The sequence below is a fragment of the Pseudonaja textilis genome, chromosome 1 (genome assembly GCF_049901715.1).
Source record: "Pseudonaja textilis isolate UNSWEBS1 chromosome 1, rPseTex1.2, whole genome shotgun sequence".
Taxonomy (NCBI): Eukaryota; Metazoa; Chordata; class Lepidosauria; order Squamata; family Elapidae; genus Pseudonaja; species Pseudonaja textilis.
Window position 1 is genome coordinate 192962535 of NC_141990.1, and position 15835 is coordinate 192978369.

At 37.4% G+C, this 15835-nt stretch overlaps 1 protein-coding gene across 9 annotated transcripts in view; it reads left to right on the forward strand.

Moving 5' to 3' along the window:
- Window positions 1–15835, forward strand: part of KCNH7 (potassium voltage-gated channel subfamily H member 7) — a 344881-nt gene that overhangs the window by 314682 nt on the left and 14364 nt on the right. For all 9 annotated transcript variants that reach the window (XM_087920066.1, XM_087920062.1, XM_087920069.1 and 6 more), the window contains 2 exons: window positions 3621–3869; window positions 9097–9265. In XM_087920066.1, coding sequence (XP_087776192.1) covers window positions 3621–3869; window positions 9097–9265 — 418 coding nt within the window. The remainder of the gene's footprint in view (window positions 1–3620; window positions 3870–9096; window positions 9266–15835) is intronic.

Consider the following 15835-nt stretch of genomic DNA (forward strand, 5'->3'; position numbering starts at 1 on the left):
TTTTTTTTTAAACTACCGGTTCTGTGGGCGTGGCGTGGTTGGCATGGCAGGGGAAGGATACTGTAAAATCTCCAGTCAGAGGGGGTATTTGCCGGTTCTCCGAACCACTCAAAATTTCCACTACCGGTTCTCTAGAACTGGTCAGAACCTGCTGAATACCACCTCCGTTTTGGGGGCTGAGACAAGGCAGCATGCTGAAATAGCCATCTTGTAGAGGGCAAACTAGCTCCCTCTTTGTTGTAAACTGTTGAAGACTGAGTTGTTCCATAGAGCTGACTTGATATTGCCATTACAGCTCTTCTTTATCTTTATTCCTGTCTTATTTTATATGCTTTTACCTTTGCATGATTGTATTATAATTCTGTTTATCTTTCCACTGTGGATAGTTTAATTTGTAACTTTTCTGCATAAGCCACCAAGAGTCTTTTTGATTGCAGCATGGAATCAATCAATCAGTCAATCAATCAAATCCACAGGAACAAGCAAACAGCATATTAAAACTAAAATATACTTGGTTAAATAAAATGTTTGTCCCTTGAAAGAGAGCAATGTTGACTTAAGAGAAAGCTCTTTGTCCAGGGGCTTTCCCCCCTTTTAAGTGATCTTGGTAATCCTGAGAGAAGTTATTTATTTGTTCAATTCATGTAGCCATCATGTAGCCGATGTATGCTGCTGCCCATATTAGGGTAAAATGATCCTAGGTAGTGAACCATCAGATACGGAAATTATAAATTATACAAGGTTATAAAATAAATTCTCTCATGCATCACCAACCTTATATCACTGTCCTCCCAAATCACAATGCTGGCTGTACCTCCCATCTTGGCCCAAGGCCTGAGGGAAAAACCAGGTGTTAACACCTTCCAGAGTATAGGGAACATCTGGATCTCAGACATCATGTAATGTTATTCAGCCAGTCAGTCATTTTTAATTTTATAATGGAGCAGATCCTTGACCCAAGAGGCTTTTAAATCTTTTTTAAAAATGACACAAAGGGGATCGCAAAAATACAGAATTACTTAGAAGGGAAGACTTTGTGATTGTGTCAATGAACAGCATTTAGATTTAATTAGTTAAAACAGATATATGCATTTTCCTTCCACTCCTGTGATACCCTTGTTATGAGGTCTTTTTTTTTTCTTTTTAAATATCAGAAGTTGAAGAGGGGTAGTATCTCTTTGAAATCTTAGCTTTTTTTCTCACTGCAGTAGTTTCTATAGCAACTGTCTCTACATTGGCTTCATACAAAACATTGATAATGCATATTTCCTTTTATCCTTTACCTCTAGTACCTGGGCCACTTAATTTTCCAAGGATAAGACAATTAATTCAGCATTGCAGATTTTCTTCATAAGAAATGTTTGTTCAGCATTAAAAGAAGGGTATAAAAAATCTTAATAAAACATATTTCACAAAAGAAATATTATTTCCAATATTAGCAATAGTATAGTTTCTCATATTTCATGTACCATTCAGCTTGTTCTTAATTAAATTATACTAACTTTTCATTAAAGGGATTTTATTTGCTTTGGGTGTTTTATCCTATAGAGTATCTCAGATAGCATCATTTTTTAAAAATAAGTAACTTTCTATTTCTTGATACAGAACTTGAAGGACCAGGTTAGGGATTGAGTTTCCTAAAGAATATTTATAAGGTTACTAAAAGTCAACACCAGCTTGACTGGTACATAATCAGCCAATCAGTTCCTTTATATATGGTTCTAGGGGGAGTACTGAGTATTGAAGAACAGAAAATAAACGAAGATTTCAGGGAAATAGTGAATTAGTAAAAATGCTATAATATTTTTTCCTATAATAATACTTTCTCTTCAACTTTAGTAGTAGTAATCCCAATTGGTGCTCTTCTTCATAGAATTGTATTACTGGTTGGTTTTTATGATGTGTTTTTTTAATACCATCCATAATCATATTGTGTAAGATGGACAGCTGAATGAATGAATGAATGAATGAATGAATGAATGAATGAATGAATGAATGAATATGTACTGATGATCTCTAACATATTCCATATTCAGTCTCCTTTGATTGGGATGAATCAGGACTTATCAGTATGAAGATAAACACGAGTCTGCCCTAAAATATTTTCTCCTAAACATATTGTAGATCTGTTGCTTAAAAGTTGGGTAGATAAGTAGACAACCAATGGTAGTATTCTAAGTTACCAGTGACATCTACATGCTTTAACAGCAATGATAAAGTGGAAACATGCTATTAAAACCTGCCCATAGGAAACTAATTAAGGTAGGCATTTCAAAGCAGAGAATGCAATAATTTGCTATTGCATACCTGCTGACCATAATTAAGGAGGAAAATGTAGGTCAGGTATTGTCTTGATCACAAAATGACTGTGATAATCCTTTTCCAGCAGGGCTGGCCATACTGTTAGGCAGAATGAGGTTGATAGCTGAAGTAGTAAAATTGGGGGATAATGAAATGGTTATTTTTTAAATGAATTAATAACAATGTTTTTAGTATCAGGGATGATACAAGTTATTGTAGCAATTACAATTTGAAACAAATTATCCTGGATCATCCAATTGCAATTCTTGGAATTTATTAGACAAAGATTTTCTATTAGACATAGCAGCAAGCCTTGTGAAATCACAAATTTAAACTATAACTATCCAGCTGGATTATTTGTTTCAGTCCTCAGCTGCACAGAGATTGACAAAATTAGATATTGATAAGTATATTACAAAGTAGATATTTTCGTAAATAAGGGAGAAATGATTGGTTTATGTTTGGGGATAAAAAAACTGATTATAAATTGAAGAATTTTAAGGCTGATATTCTATTCATATTTGCAGGGTTATCTATTTGTGTTTAAAAATTACCATATATAGAGAGCATAAAGCTGGTTCAAATCATGTTATTTTAAATAGAGGAAAAGGATATACTATGAATTGGGAATATTATCCATATTTGCATTAAATACTCCCTCTAGGCTCTAAATACCATCATTCCTAGACTCTCACAAGTGTGTTTAAAAAAAATCTCTTCACTTTCAACAACAGAGTTGATTTGAAAATTTACATTATTGTGTATGAGGAGGTAAACAAAGATTCTAAACCCAAGGAAGCCAAAAGAAAAAAAAATCAGCCCAATATATTAGTGTCCCAATTTCAATCTAGATCCTGCATATTGTTTGCTAATTGAAATGGATATGGTACCATTATTAAGCTGCTATAGACATTCAAAATAAGCCATTCTCGCTCTCTTTTTTTAAAGTCATGTTTCTTTCCTAGGAATATTTAGAAACGTGTTTTTTTTAAATCAGAATGTATTAAGTGCTGTGGAAGAAGATGACTAATCCTGTATGCAAATAAAATTTATTCTCATTTGTACTCACCATCATTATTATTTTTTTAAAAAGTCAGCCATGCTCCTTGGGACTAGAGAGGAATCTCAGGATCTGCTTGAGGAAATAGATGTAAATCCTACAGGCATGTACTATAAAATGTTACTATAATAATGTTACTGAAGTAACATTATTCTCTGAACAGAACAAACTTGCTAAATGGTATCATAATGTATAGTACTCCCCACTTCCCCATGGACAAGAATAAATAGCACCAATCTGATCATTTCTTTTCTCACAGGTTATGACAAAGAAGATGAGAGTTCTATGGACAACAACCAGCATTGTCAGGCCATTGAGAAACATTATGTGGAAAAGAGAAGCAGGTCATCATCTTTTGTGTCATCTACAGATGATGAGCAGAAACCTTTGTTTTCTGAGAGCCTAGGCTACCCAGCTGGACCAGGCAAGGCTGCAGCGTTGGATTTTGAGGAAATAGTGAATGCAACGGAAAGAATCCAAAGTGATCGGCGAAGTCACTCCTGTAAAGGTATACCCAGCAAAGTCTTTTGCCAAATCTGCATTCAGGTTTAAGAAGTCACGGGACATGGTTAGAGCAGTCAGACTTTTAACCTTGTAACCAAACATCTCCTTGAAAATAGCGTGTGAGATTAAGTTTATCACATTTCAGTAGTTAATTTCTTCAAGCCTTACAGCAGAGGTGTCAAACTCACATTATCATGGGATCATCACGTGACATATTGGGACTTTTCCCCCCTTTGCTAAACCGGGCCTAGGTGTGGCCAGTACATGACGCATCTGGCCTGTGGACCAGGAGTTTGACAGCCCTGACATGGTATTCTCTTCAATAGAGCAAGGCAGAATGGTCATCCTTAAGTTGACCGTATAACTCCCAACAGCAAAGGGTTGGGGTTTTTATCTCTTTGGTATATACAAAAGATGAGCAGCATAGAGGTGAAAACACTTGCCTCCCAGTTGAAAGGTTGAGAGTTCAATTCTAATTAGTGATTGATGTTTTTCTCCGAGGGCGCAAAGAACTGTGAACTCTGCATAGGCATAAGGAAGGGCATCCAGCCAGTAAACGCTCAGCTTCATCCAGTTCCCCCAACTCTACCCCAAATTAAGGGATTACAGGAAGCGTTATTTATATATACAAAAGATTCAAAAATTGGCTAAAAGCTATAGAGCAAACAAAAAAAAAAAAAAAAGAGAAGAAAACTATCCTATCTTAACAAATCTGCCACATTAAAAAAGCTTATTTGAACCAAGACATCATATTTAATATTCCGAATCCTTCCAAGGTGGGTAAAATGAGAACCCAGATTGTTAGGGATAATATGCTGATTCTGTAAACCATTTAGGAGAGGGCTGTAAAACACTGTGAAGCGATATATAAGTCTAGGTGCTATGCTATTCAAAGCCAGCTTTTCGGTCAGTGGGTTATAGCTGAACCACATAAGATAAGAAACCATAGAAAACTATCTGGCCATAAAGTGTAATATAGTACAAAGATTGGAACTTCCCGTATAATGCAGCTTCTCAAACATTTCTGGTATTACCTTGGTGAGTTTGTTCAAGAAGCTAAGATTAGACTAATCTGATTGCAGAAGTCTGATGTCTTGTTTCATTTGGTGCTGAGTCTTCAGTTTCTGAAATTATCCTGTTCCTGTGAAGCCTGATATCTTGCTAGCTCTGACCCAAATTAATGACAGCTGTATTGCTCCACCTGTTGGGAAGGAATCATGATACCATCTCATTGTATAAACTAGCCATTGTGCTGCTGTTGTTTTAAGAAATGATAGAATTGAGTCATAAGTAGTCATGGGTTGCTGTTTTTTCACTCTGAATTAAGCGGGAGATGCTCAAATATTGCAATTTAGGTTTCAGATGCCATTCCAAATTTCAGTATGTAGCAAACATTTACCACGTAAGATCAGCACCGAATAAATTTAGCCTTATTATTAATCAGACATATAAATTATCTCCCAGCTATCTCACCATGGCATTTTATTGCCAGAACTTTAAGACTGTTGATTAGGAATAACTGAAATGCATGAAGATATGCAACACTTCAAGAGTTCTGTCATTGCAATATTTCTACACATCACAATTGATTTGTTGATTTCTCTCCTTGCATGAATATTTCTGCATAAAAAACTTCAGTTTTTAATCCCATATCATTTTATCAAATATCAGGTTACATCAGACCTGGGCATTTTGTGGCCTGCTAGGGCCATGTCCAGACCTTTGACTATCTTTGTCCAGCCTGCATGGATTGCTTTTATTTTGAAGGCAATGGCTTTTATTTTGAAGGCAACTGCTATTTTTTCCCACAATTTTTGTATGTGCATGTGTATGTGTGCCTATGTACCTTCACAACCCTATTGTTCAGCTCTCCACAGCAGTCTCAGTTTCTCTTGGGAAAATTAATTGCCCACCTCTGAGCTACGGAGAGAAAGAGAAAGAGAGAGCCAATAATGTCATTCATCTACCCATAAATTCCCGGTGACTCCGACCCTTGTAAATACCACTAATATATATTTGCAATTTGGAAGCTCACCTTTTTCCCTTTTGGTTGCTAGAAATATATCTCGCAGCTATGGCAACACTTTCCAAGGCAACCTAGCAAAACAATCTTCTCTGGGCTATATTTAGCTAATTTCAGGAGTGTTTTTACTGTGGTCACACACAAACCCAAATAAAATTTCCTTATTCTTTGTTTGGGACACTTAAGAAGTAATTGTCTTTTCTCGTTTCTTTTTGTGTGTGTCTGCCTGCTTTTAATAATGTTCCATCTAATCAGCAGCATTCTCATTTGTTCTTGTTAACTGAATTAATTAACAAAATGTGGATGTTTTCTAACCGTATGTGTATACAGTGTAATGATATATGCGTATGCTGATAAATATTATGCTGATAGGTTTCTCAGTTTTAGTGATTGTGGTGGGGAAAAGCCTAATGATGTGATACCTCATTGTTAATATCCAGTGTAAGGAGTGATATTGGCATTACAGTGGATATTTTCTCCTCACGATGGAAAACTGGGTCTGCATTAATGTGAACTTGCCTGAACTCTCCAAACAGTTTCAGAGGCCTTTGCAAAAAGAAAAAAAAAAGCTTGCCAGAAAAATGAATCGAACTGGTGAACTCCTGCCATAGTGCCAGCTCTATTATTAAAAAAAGTGCCTGCTTTTGATTTGTGTACCTGAAACTCCATAATTGCTTTTAAAAAGCTCCAAAAGACCTGGTTGTTTATAGTTACTTTACTTGTTTTAGAACAGTCCATGAAGCTAACTGGTTTTTCGATGACATGGCTTCCACTTCTTGACCATAGATGGTAGCAAATAATATTTTTTTTTGCATCTTTTGATGCTATCTACCATAGGAGTTATTCGAATATTTGCAGATCAGCTAGGATCAGCTCTTGCTGATGTTTGATCTTGTTGGGAATTTTTTTATTTTAGTCTTGTTTTTCATTTGTTTTCTGATGATATTTTTAAGGTGTGAAGAGAACAGAAGGAAGAGGCTGTGCACCTTGAGAGCTCATATGTAAATATTTATATAAAGAAACCAGTTTTTTTAAAGTATAAATAAAGTACTTTTATTGAATAAAAGCAAAAGCAACCCTAGGAAATTACAGTCTGTAGAAAGGAGTGCAACAAAGAGTATGGTTGGGTTTTGTTTGGGGAATTTCAAAATTTCCTTCCTTGTACTTCTACTTTTCTTCCTGAAAATGAAAATAATTCAAAGGAATTGATTATGAGTGAAAACGATAAATAGAGCAAAAGTTATTATTTTCCATCTATTTTTTGAGGCTGAAAATTGCATTGTTGGGCAACTGCTGTTTATCAATCACTAACCTAGGAAGACATATCAGTGAATATCTGACTATTTTTCAGATTTCCCCCAATGAACACACAGTGTGCCCTGCTTCCTGTAGGGTCTATAGGTGCTTCTTCTGTAGTACTGTCACCCTACAAGGTAGACCAGACCGGGGTGGGATTCTACCTGTTCACAGCTATTCGGTAGAACCGGTTGTTAACATTCTAAGCAGTTTGGAGAACCAGTTGTTAGAAGAAATTACTGGCCTAATCCTGTAAGGAAGGCAGGAAGGAAACATTCTGGTGTTGCTTACAGAAACTGCCTCTCCATTAACCCTTATTACATTCTTGACAGGATTAGACTTCCTGTCTCAGGAACGTCACTGGAGTTTTCTTTCCCTCTTTTGCTGGTAATTTGCTTGTGTGGAGTGACCATTCAAAGTTACAATGGCACTGAAAAAAGTGACTTATGACCATTTTTCACACTTACAGCTGTTGCAACATCCCCACAGTCATGAGAGGCCAGGCGAGGAGATGCGTGCCTCGATGTGAGTGATATTGAGTTGGCCACACCCAGCCAATAACATGACCACCAAGCCATGTCCACCCAGTCATATGACCACCAAGCCACGCCCACCACCTAAGCCACACCCATAGAACCAGTTGTTAAAAATTTGAATCCCACCCCTGAACAAGACTAAGAAACAAATGCCATATAAGTTAGGACTATTTTTACTGTAATAAAATTTGGCAAGTCTGAATGTGTTTCTCTCTCCCTCACTTTATCTTCATATAAACTAAGGTGCTTGTCTGAAACATTTTCTCAAATTAGTTTTTTTTTTTTGAACCAGCTCAATTTCTGTTTATTGTCTTGGTAGCAATAATTGTCCTTCACAGTCATTCCTTATTACCTTTGCTTGCAAATGTATTCAAAAGTCCTTGTAGCAGCATTGCTCAAGTTCAGGGGTGTCAAACTCAAGGCCCACAGGTGGATCTGGCCCGTGATGCCACCCTGAAAACAGAGAAGGACTGGCCCACGGTGCCTCTGCCAACAGAGCCTGGGAGCCTCCTGGGTTCCTTTTTATTGACAGGGGGTTGCAGGAAGCCATCACAGCCGGAAACAGTGCTCAGGAGCCCATTTTCTCTGCCAGAGTATATGGGGCCATCACAGGTGCCTCTGACAGGAGTGACGTTGAACTGGCCACGCCTACCTTGGACCCCACTAGGTCAAAATGGTGCGGCCCTCAATGAAATCGAGTTTGACATTCCTGCTCAAGATTATGTGGCTATTCAGGCACTCTTGGCTCAGGTGCTTTTATCATCAGCTGCTTTTTCTGCAGAGCCCTCTATACAGCAACACTGTAGGAGAATAATCTGATCCAGACTCCCACCTCAATTAGCCACTAACATCTGGATATTTAATCCCAAAGCAGTTATTCTGGTTCTCACTGTCTGTCTTCCTTAACTAGCTCCAGCATCTCTATCAATAAACTTGCTCAGACTCACTGAAAATGTCTTATGCTCAGAGAGCATGAAAACAAATATTCTCCTGGAACTATAGTTACAGTGGTAGTCTGTGCATTCACACAATCCATCCACTTTCCCCGCATCAAATGCCTACCATGGCAAGGAATCTGAGATGCTGTGAGGATCTGTGCCATTCAGAGGGAACAAGGCAGGAAATAAACCCAGGAGTATATGAATAAGGGATTGCATTTTCCTTTTCAAAACTTGCTTTAGCTCTACAAAATTCTAAGAGTGGCTTCTGCACAGAGAAATTAGCCTTATGTGTGAGTGTGTTGGTGGCAAATGAAAGACTACAGTAACAGATAAGCAGCCTCTTCGTATTGCAAGGATTGGAAATATAAGAAACAGACATAAAATAGTATCTGCATTAGGCTAACCTTCACTCTCGTTCACCGTTTTGACTGGCAGATGTCAGGGACAGACGAACCTGGGAGGAAGAGCAGAGCAGAAGTCACCAAGAATCATCCTGTCCATCCGCATTACCTCATGTCACCTGGGGAATCTCTGAAACAGAAAGTGACATCAACTATGGTGAAGTGGAGCAGAGGCTGGATCTACTTCAGGACCAACTCAGCAGGTAACTCAAGAGCATGAAGGAAAAAAAAAGCGAAGCTGGATTTTCAATAGCTTTGATTTTGACAGCAATGTTGACATTTCTCTTTTTTATAAACTAGATTCATGCCACTGAATAATATAACCCTGTTATGTAGAGTCAAACTGGGCCTGAGGATGAAGATAGGAAACATCCTCTGATGGCTACCAGTAGTTGAAGTAGTTTTTGTGCCTACAACACATTTGAACTGGGGACTTACTTCTTTATAGTGTGATCTTTTAGCTCCGTATCAGCACATAGTTTAACCTGACCTGTCATGTGTAGAGTTTTCCCAGCAAACAATCTATTGTTTTCACTGACACACACACACACACACACACACACACACACACACACCTATTTTTGCTCATTAAGCATCTTACCAAACCATGATGTATTTGGTCGGTATTAACTTCCGGAACTTTTTTATGGTGTGCTTTTTTAGGTCTCTGGTACTCCATGGAATTCCTCTACTGTTCAGTAAGCTGTCGAAGATCACTTTGGTGCTTTTTGTAACTCTTGATTTGTTTCCAGGTCTATCAGTGAGGAGCAAAACTTGTGTCCTAGTTAAATTTTTCTCAGTTAAAGTCCCACTTTACCCACATTCCTTGGGAATAAAAAAAATATAGCATATCTACAGTGATCTCACCTATTAACTTCATCAAAAACTAGGACAAAACTTGGACAGCTGCTAGTTCAAGGAGCTTCTGAAAGATCCCGAATTAGAAAGTAAAGTTTGGTTCATTATTCTGAAGTGTTCTTGGCTGAGTCAAGGAAATATACCCAAGCTTTATAGAGGAATTAAATAAACATTTTTATGGAAACTAAGACCAGTTCTATGCTTCAGTTGAATGGTTCGGTGATCTAACATTGTATTAGAGGTCCCTAATTGGGCTGTGGTTTCAAATGTGTATGCTTTCACTTTTTAAAAAACATTTGAAATAAAGATTGTGGAAAATGCAGCTAGCAAAAGACAACAAAAAATAGATTTTCCAAGTTAACAGCAGTGCACTCAAAGGCTTTCAGGAACTTGTTAGGGGAAGTCAGGGAATACGTAAATCAAACTGTTACAAATGAATGAAATTAAAGCTGGTTTTTGCTACATTGGTTGACAGGGTTATTGAGGTAGAAAACCTATTGACCAGCATACATTCATTGTGAATTCTTGGCAGTATAAAGTGACAGTGAATCCAAGAGAGAGTATAGCAACATGTTTGTGAGTGTACACCAATAACATCTGTACAGCAGATTTAAAAAAAAAAATCCTTCAAAGAAAAGAAGTCACGGGAATATCAGGAAAGGACAGAGTGGGAGGGAGTGGTTAACAAATATTCCTGTCAACATAAATAAGATTTGTTCACCCTGCCATTTTTCTGTTGTACCTGCCCCTCACTGGGATTATCCCTTCAAATTCTTACCAAGGAGGATTCAACTCTTGAGCTGAAAGATATCATTTTTTGTCAATCAGATCAATCACGTTTTGTTGATTATGAACACTATTATTTCAATTGTAATTTTATTCTTGAAAGCTGCCCTGAGTGCCATGAAGCAGTAGAGCAGAACGGAAATTTAAGTACATGCATTTACAATCAATTTATATGACACCCAATGTACACATTGGGTATTCAAACCAACAGATTAAAAACAATATAAAAGAAAAATAAGGTAACAAAGGCTGACCCGTCAAGCATCAAATCACCATAGATGGGCTCATCTGGCACGTGGCCCCTTCCTGGGGAAAACTCAAGCCCTTCAAGACCCATGGCCAATGCCCTCAGGACCGTCCAAATCTTACGGGGCAGGTACTATTCCAGAGGGCAAGTACTACAACAGAGCACGTCTCCTGGGTCCACCACATGATTCTGTTTTATAGAGGGGATACAAGCCATACCCACCCTGTTGGATCTCATGGGATGGATAGAATCAATAAGGGACAAGTACTCTACAAGTATAGGACTGTACCAAGAAGGGCTTTATAGGTAATAACCCGCACCTTAAGTTGTATCCAGGAGCCAAATAAGCATTGCAGACAGTCTAGCAACATCTGTGTATGGTTATTCTTTCTGTGGATGATTGCCATTTCATTCCATTTTGGAGTAATTAATGAGAAACCTATCACTGAGGGGTCCAACTATCACATGAAGAGCCAGTTTGGTCTAGTGGTTATTAAGGCATTAGTTCTAGTCCCACCTTAGGCATGAAAGCCAGCTGGGTGACCTTGGACCACTCACTCTCGGCCAAACCCTGTTAGCTTCTGGAGGAGATAGAAGGAGGAAGATGTATAGGCATGTTTGCACCTTCAGTTATTTGTACAAAATAAAAAGGGGGCAATAAATAAATATACCCATTAAATTTAATTGAAGGATTGTTCAGTTTCTGTTTGGAGAACTACGTTGCTGCCAAAGGGGGAAAAAAGTGGCTAAATATCTATTCCTGCTGTTCCAGATACTATTTATGAAACTTTTCAGGGCTTCAGAGGTTGCTTTGCTTCAACAAATACCCAATTGAAGCAGCTCTTTAAAGTGAAGCGCTGAATCGGAACAGGAGTCTATATCAGTGCATTAGGACTGGTGTGCTGCTTTGATCTTGACAATAAGAAAAATGCACATGCAAAAGACTTCTTTTTTTCTCCAGATCAAAACAGTCGATTGAAGCAAATCAGTCCACTTCAACGTTTTCATTTAGTCAAGCTGACTTGCTCTTTCGAATTATATTCCAGCCAACCTATGCACGTTTAATATATCCCTTTTGCAAAATATTGTATAGATTCAATTTCTTTTCTATATAATTTCTACTTTCCATTGTCTGTCATTGTCTAATGCAGGGGTGTCAGACTTGATTTCATTGAGGACCGCATCAGAGTTGTATTTGACCTAGGGGGCCAGGGGGCATGGCCAACTCGACATCACTCATGTCAGGGGCACCTGTGGTGGCCCAAATGCTCTGCTAGTGAAAACAAGCTGCCGAGCTTTGTTTTCGCTGACAGAGGCACTGCAGGCCGGCCCTTTACTGTTTCCAAGGTGGCCCCACAGGACAGATCTAAACACCCCATGGGCCAGATCAGGCCTCCGGGCCTTGAGTTTGACACTCCTGGTCTAATACATTGCTATAAGGACCATGCTTTTGGCATTGTTCAAATCTGAATAACTTGTCTGAAATGCAGACAATGCAGTCTGCCTGGTCAAATGGGCTTGGACTGGAAGAGTTCCAAGGTCCCTTCCAACTCGATTGTTCTGCTAAATATTTCTGTTAAGAATAAAAGATGCTGAATGCTCATATTGCCTAGTCTCGTGATGGCTCATGTGCCACAGGTGGCACGCAGAGCCATTTGTGTGGGCACGCGAGCCCCAGGTAAACTTACCTCACTGCGCATACACACACCTCCCAGCTGATTTTTGGCCTCCCAGAGGCTTGAGGGAAGCCGCTGCAGCCTTTGTAGGCCAAAAACCAGGCCCATTTCATCACTTCCTGTATTTCCGGAAATAACGGAAGTGACAAAAAGGGCCCATTTTTCAGCCTCCAAAGGCTGCAGAGGCTTCCTGAGCCTCTGGGAGGTTGAAAAAGGCCTCAAACGGGCCGAAAATCAGTTGGGAGGTACAGTGCAGGTAAGGGAGCAGTGAGGTGGGGGAATTGCACATGCATGCACAGGGGGCAGGACAAGCACACATTGCCTTCTGGGTGCTGGCATGCGAGCGCGCATGCGCACAATTTTAGGCACAGGAGCCCAAAAAGATTAGCCACTACTGGCCTAGTCCAATGTGTACTTGGATTGGCTTCAGAGAATTCAGAACATATCAGTTTCATCCAATTGATTAAAAAATTGGCTATTCTGGTCAAAATAATAATGTGGAACAATCCCCAGAAAAGTAGGAGGCATGATCAAATGTGTTTATTTTTAGCTTACTACCAATTGCATGAGCATCTAGCATATTTTGTCTATATTTCATAGCATCCAAATTAAATGTATCCAAGATCTATACGAAAAAAATTTGGAAACTTTTTTTTTTTTTACCAATCTACACATTTCTGGTAAATAAATACAGTAATGTTTTGTTGCTTTCTCAGCATAAGCAAAGTATCTGAAATTATTTGGAACTCTTTTATGCAGTCGATTAATAGAAAAGATAGTATTTTTTGAAACTGATTTAATTTTTTAAAAGGTACATTAATTGATATAATTAATTGAAAGCAATAAATGCAGATTAGCTTAACCATGAAGCTAGTAATAAAAAATTAAACAGGGAAAAGAATGTGGGGAAGCCTCAGTAAAAAATTGTCCTGTATGCGCAAAAAAAAAAATTGGTTGAATTAACTTAATTACATTTTGTTTAATTTGAACTTCTGCTGATTTATTAGAACAGGACATTCAAGCTCATGTAAATAGCTAATATCAGCTTCATTAACTATTTATTAAGAAATTTATTTGCCTGGAAACTAGAGATATTCTCTGCTCAGACTTTGTGGAGTTTCAGAAGTAGTAATTGCATCACAACACGTGTCAAAGTTGAATATACAGCCAAGAAGTCCTCCACATGAAATGAAACATGTTTTTAATTCTGGAAAAGCTTCTTATTTAGCACTGATCTCTAAAGTAATAATACATAGAAAAGAAGTGCCAGATATACAAACTAAATTTAAGAAAGGCAGAAGCAGCCCATTATCACATTGCTAGCATCTGAGGGATAATAGAAGAGACGAAAAGGTTTGTTTAAATACTATTTTTGCTATATTGATTACGCAGTGGCTTCTGATTGGATAGACCACAACAAATTATTGGATAGTCCTTAAAAAGATAAAAGTCTGGGTCAACTCCCTGCTTATTCAAGAATTTATATGGTGACCAGCCAACATAGTTAGAACAGAATATGAAATAGTTAAATGGGACAAAATTGGGAAAGGAATGACAAGACTGCGCACTGTTACCTTATTTAATTACTGGTATATGCAGAACGTATTGTGAGAAATGCTGCAATAGAAAAAAACGGAAAGTGAAATTAAAGTTGTGGGGGGGAAATAATGACAATACAAGCATAAATTTACAATAATCCTTTAAAAAAATATGGTAAACCCATCTTCGGTAAGAAGAACTCCATCTCATTTCTGTTGATAAAGAATCAATATGACACAGTTCTGAAGAGAAATACAAAAACTGCTAATTAATGAATAAGAAATCTTTATACATTTTCTCTTTTATATCTTAAAGAGATAATATATTATTTTGTTTAATTTATTTAAGTCCAAAAGGCGATAACTTGCTAGATTTCCTACCTTTTCCCAAACGCTGTTGTCTTATACAGAGTGTATGTGTGTTTTTAGAAACACAAAGCCTATTATTTTTATCTTTAATTGAAGCCGAAGACCTATAGCAATTCAAGTCATTAATGGAATGACCAGAGCAATAATAATTATCTTTTCATCCAAAAATCTAACTTTAGCCAGTTGGTTTTTTTGACGAAGTATATACAGTAACACAACCATGAATAAATACTTCAGTAGTGTCTCATACCAAAAATGGTGATATAGTCTATTTCCTGATAATATAACAACAAAAACTTTGGTTTCATTTCATTTAGCAAAATCTTTTTCAGCAAAGATCATTTAAAGAATGCATATAATTTTCATCAGAGAAACTTACAGCAGTACTTACAGGAGCATAGTCTAAAATTATAACATTATTTTTAATTACTAAATAACTTGTTTATATCACAGAATAGAAAAATAATAATCTATTAGAAAGGAATTCTTCCATTCAGAAGAAAATAAAGCACATTCCTGTTGAGAAAAACTAATAGAGTATGAAATATCCATGTAAAAGACATATATGTATTATTGTATAAACAACAATGTAAAATCACAGCTGACAGTTTTTGAGGTTGTGTTGGCCTTCATCACATCTAGTTATGTATTATTATGGTTGGTCACACAGTCACCCAAGTGTTTAGATTGGATTTGGCACTTGTACCTACCTATTGAGTCCATCCCAAGGACCTGGGATAGGGAGATATTGTTGTTTAATGATATTAAAGGTATCATTAAGCTGTTCCAAGTAAAGCTGTCTTTTGCGATTGACTAATAATAATGATTTTGTCAATGCCAGTAGCGTATAAGTGATGCTCTAGAAATTTGGGGATTGCACCCAAGGCACCTTTTACTATTGATACTACCTTTGCTTTCTTTTGCCAGAGTCATTCTACTTCTCTTTGGAGGTCTTTATATTTTGATGTTTTTCTCCAGTTCTTTATCTTCTCTTTTGTTGTTTTCAGGTACTGCCCCATCCACTATCCAAACTTTTTCTCTTTCCTATCAATATTTGTTAAATCTAGGGTGTTATGTGGTAGGTGCTTGTCTGTTCAAACATTAAAGTCCCAGAACACTTTAGCATCTTCATTTTCTATTATTTTGTCTATGTTATGTCCTACCAGTTCTTGCTTGCAGGCAATTGGTATTTGTTGTAATTGAAGGAGCCTTTTTTCAACAGAAACATAAAGTTATAAAATATTTTTTTAGTTGCCTCATTATTATAAAATGATTTCTGAATAAAACTGAATAATTTCA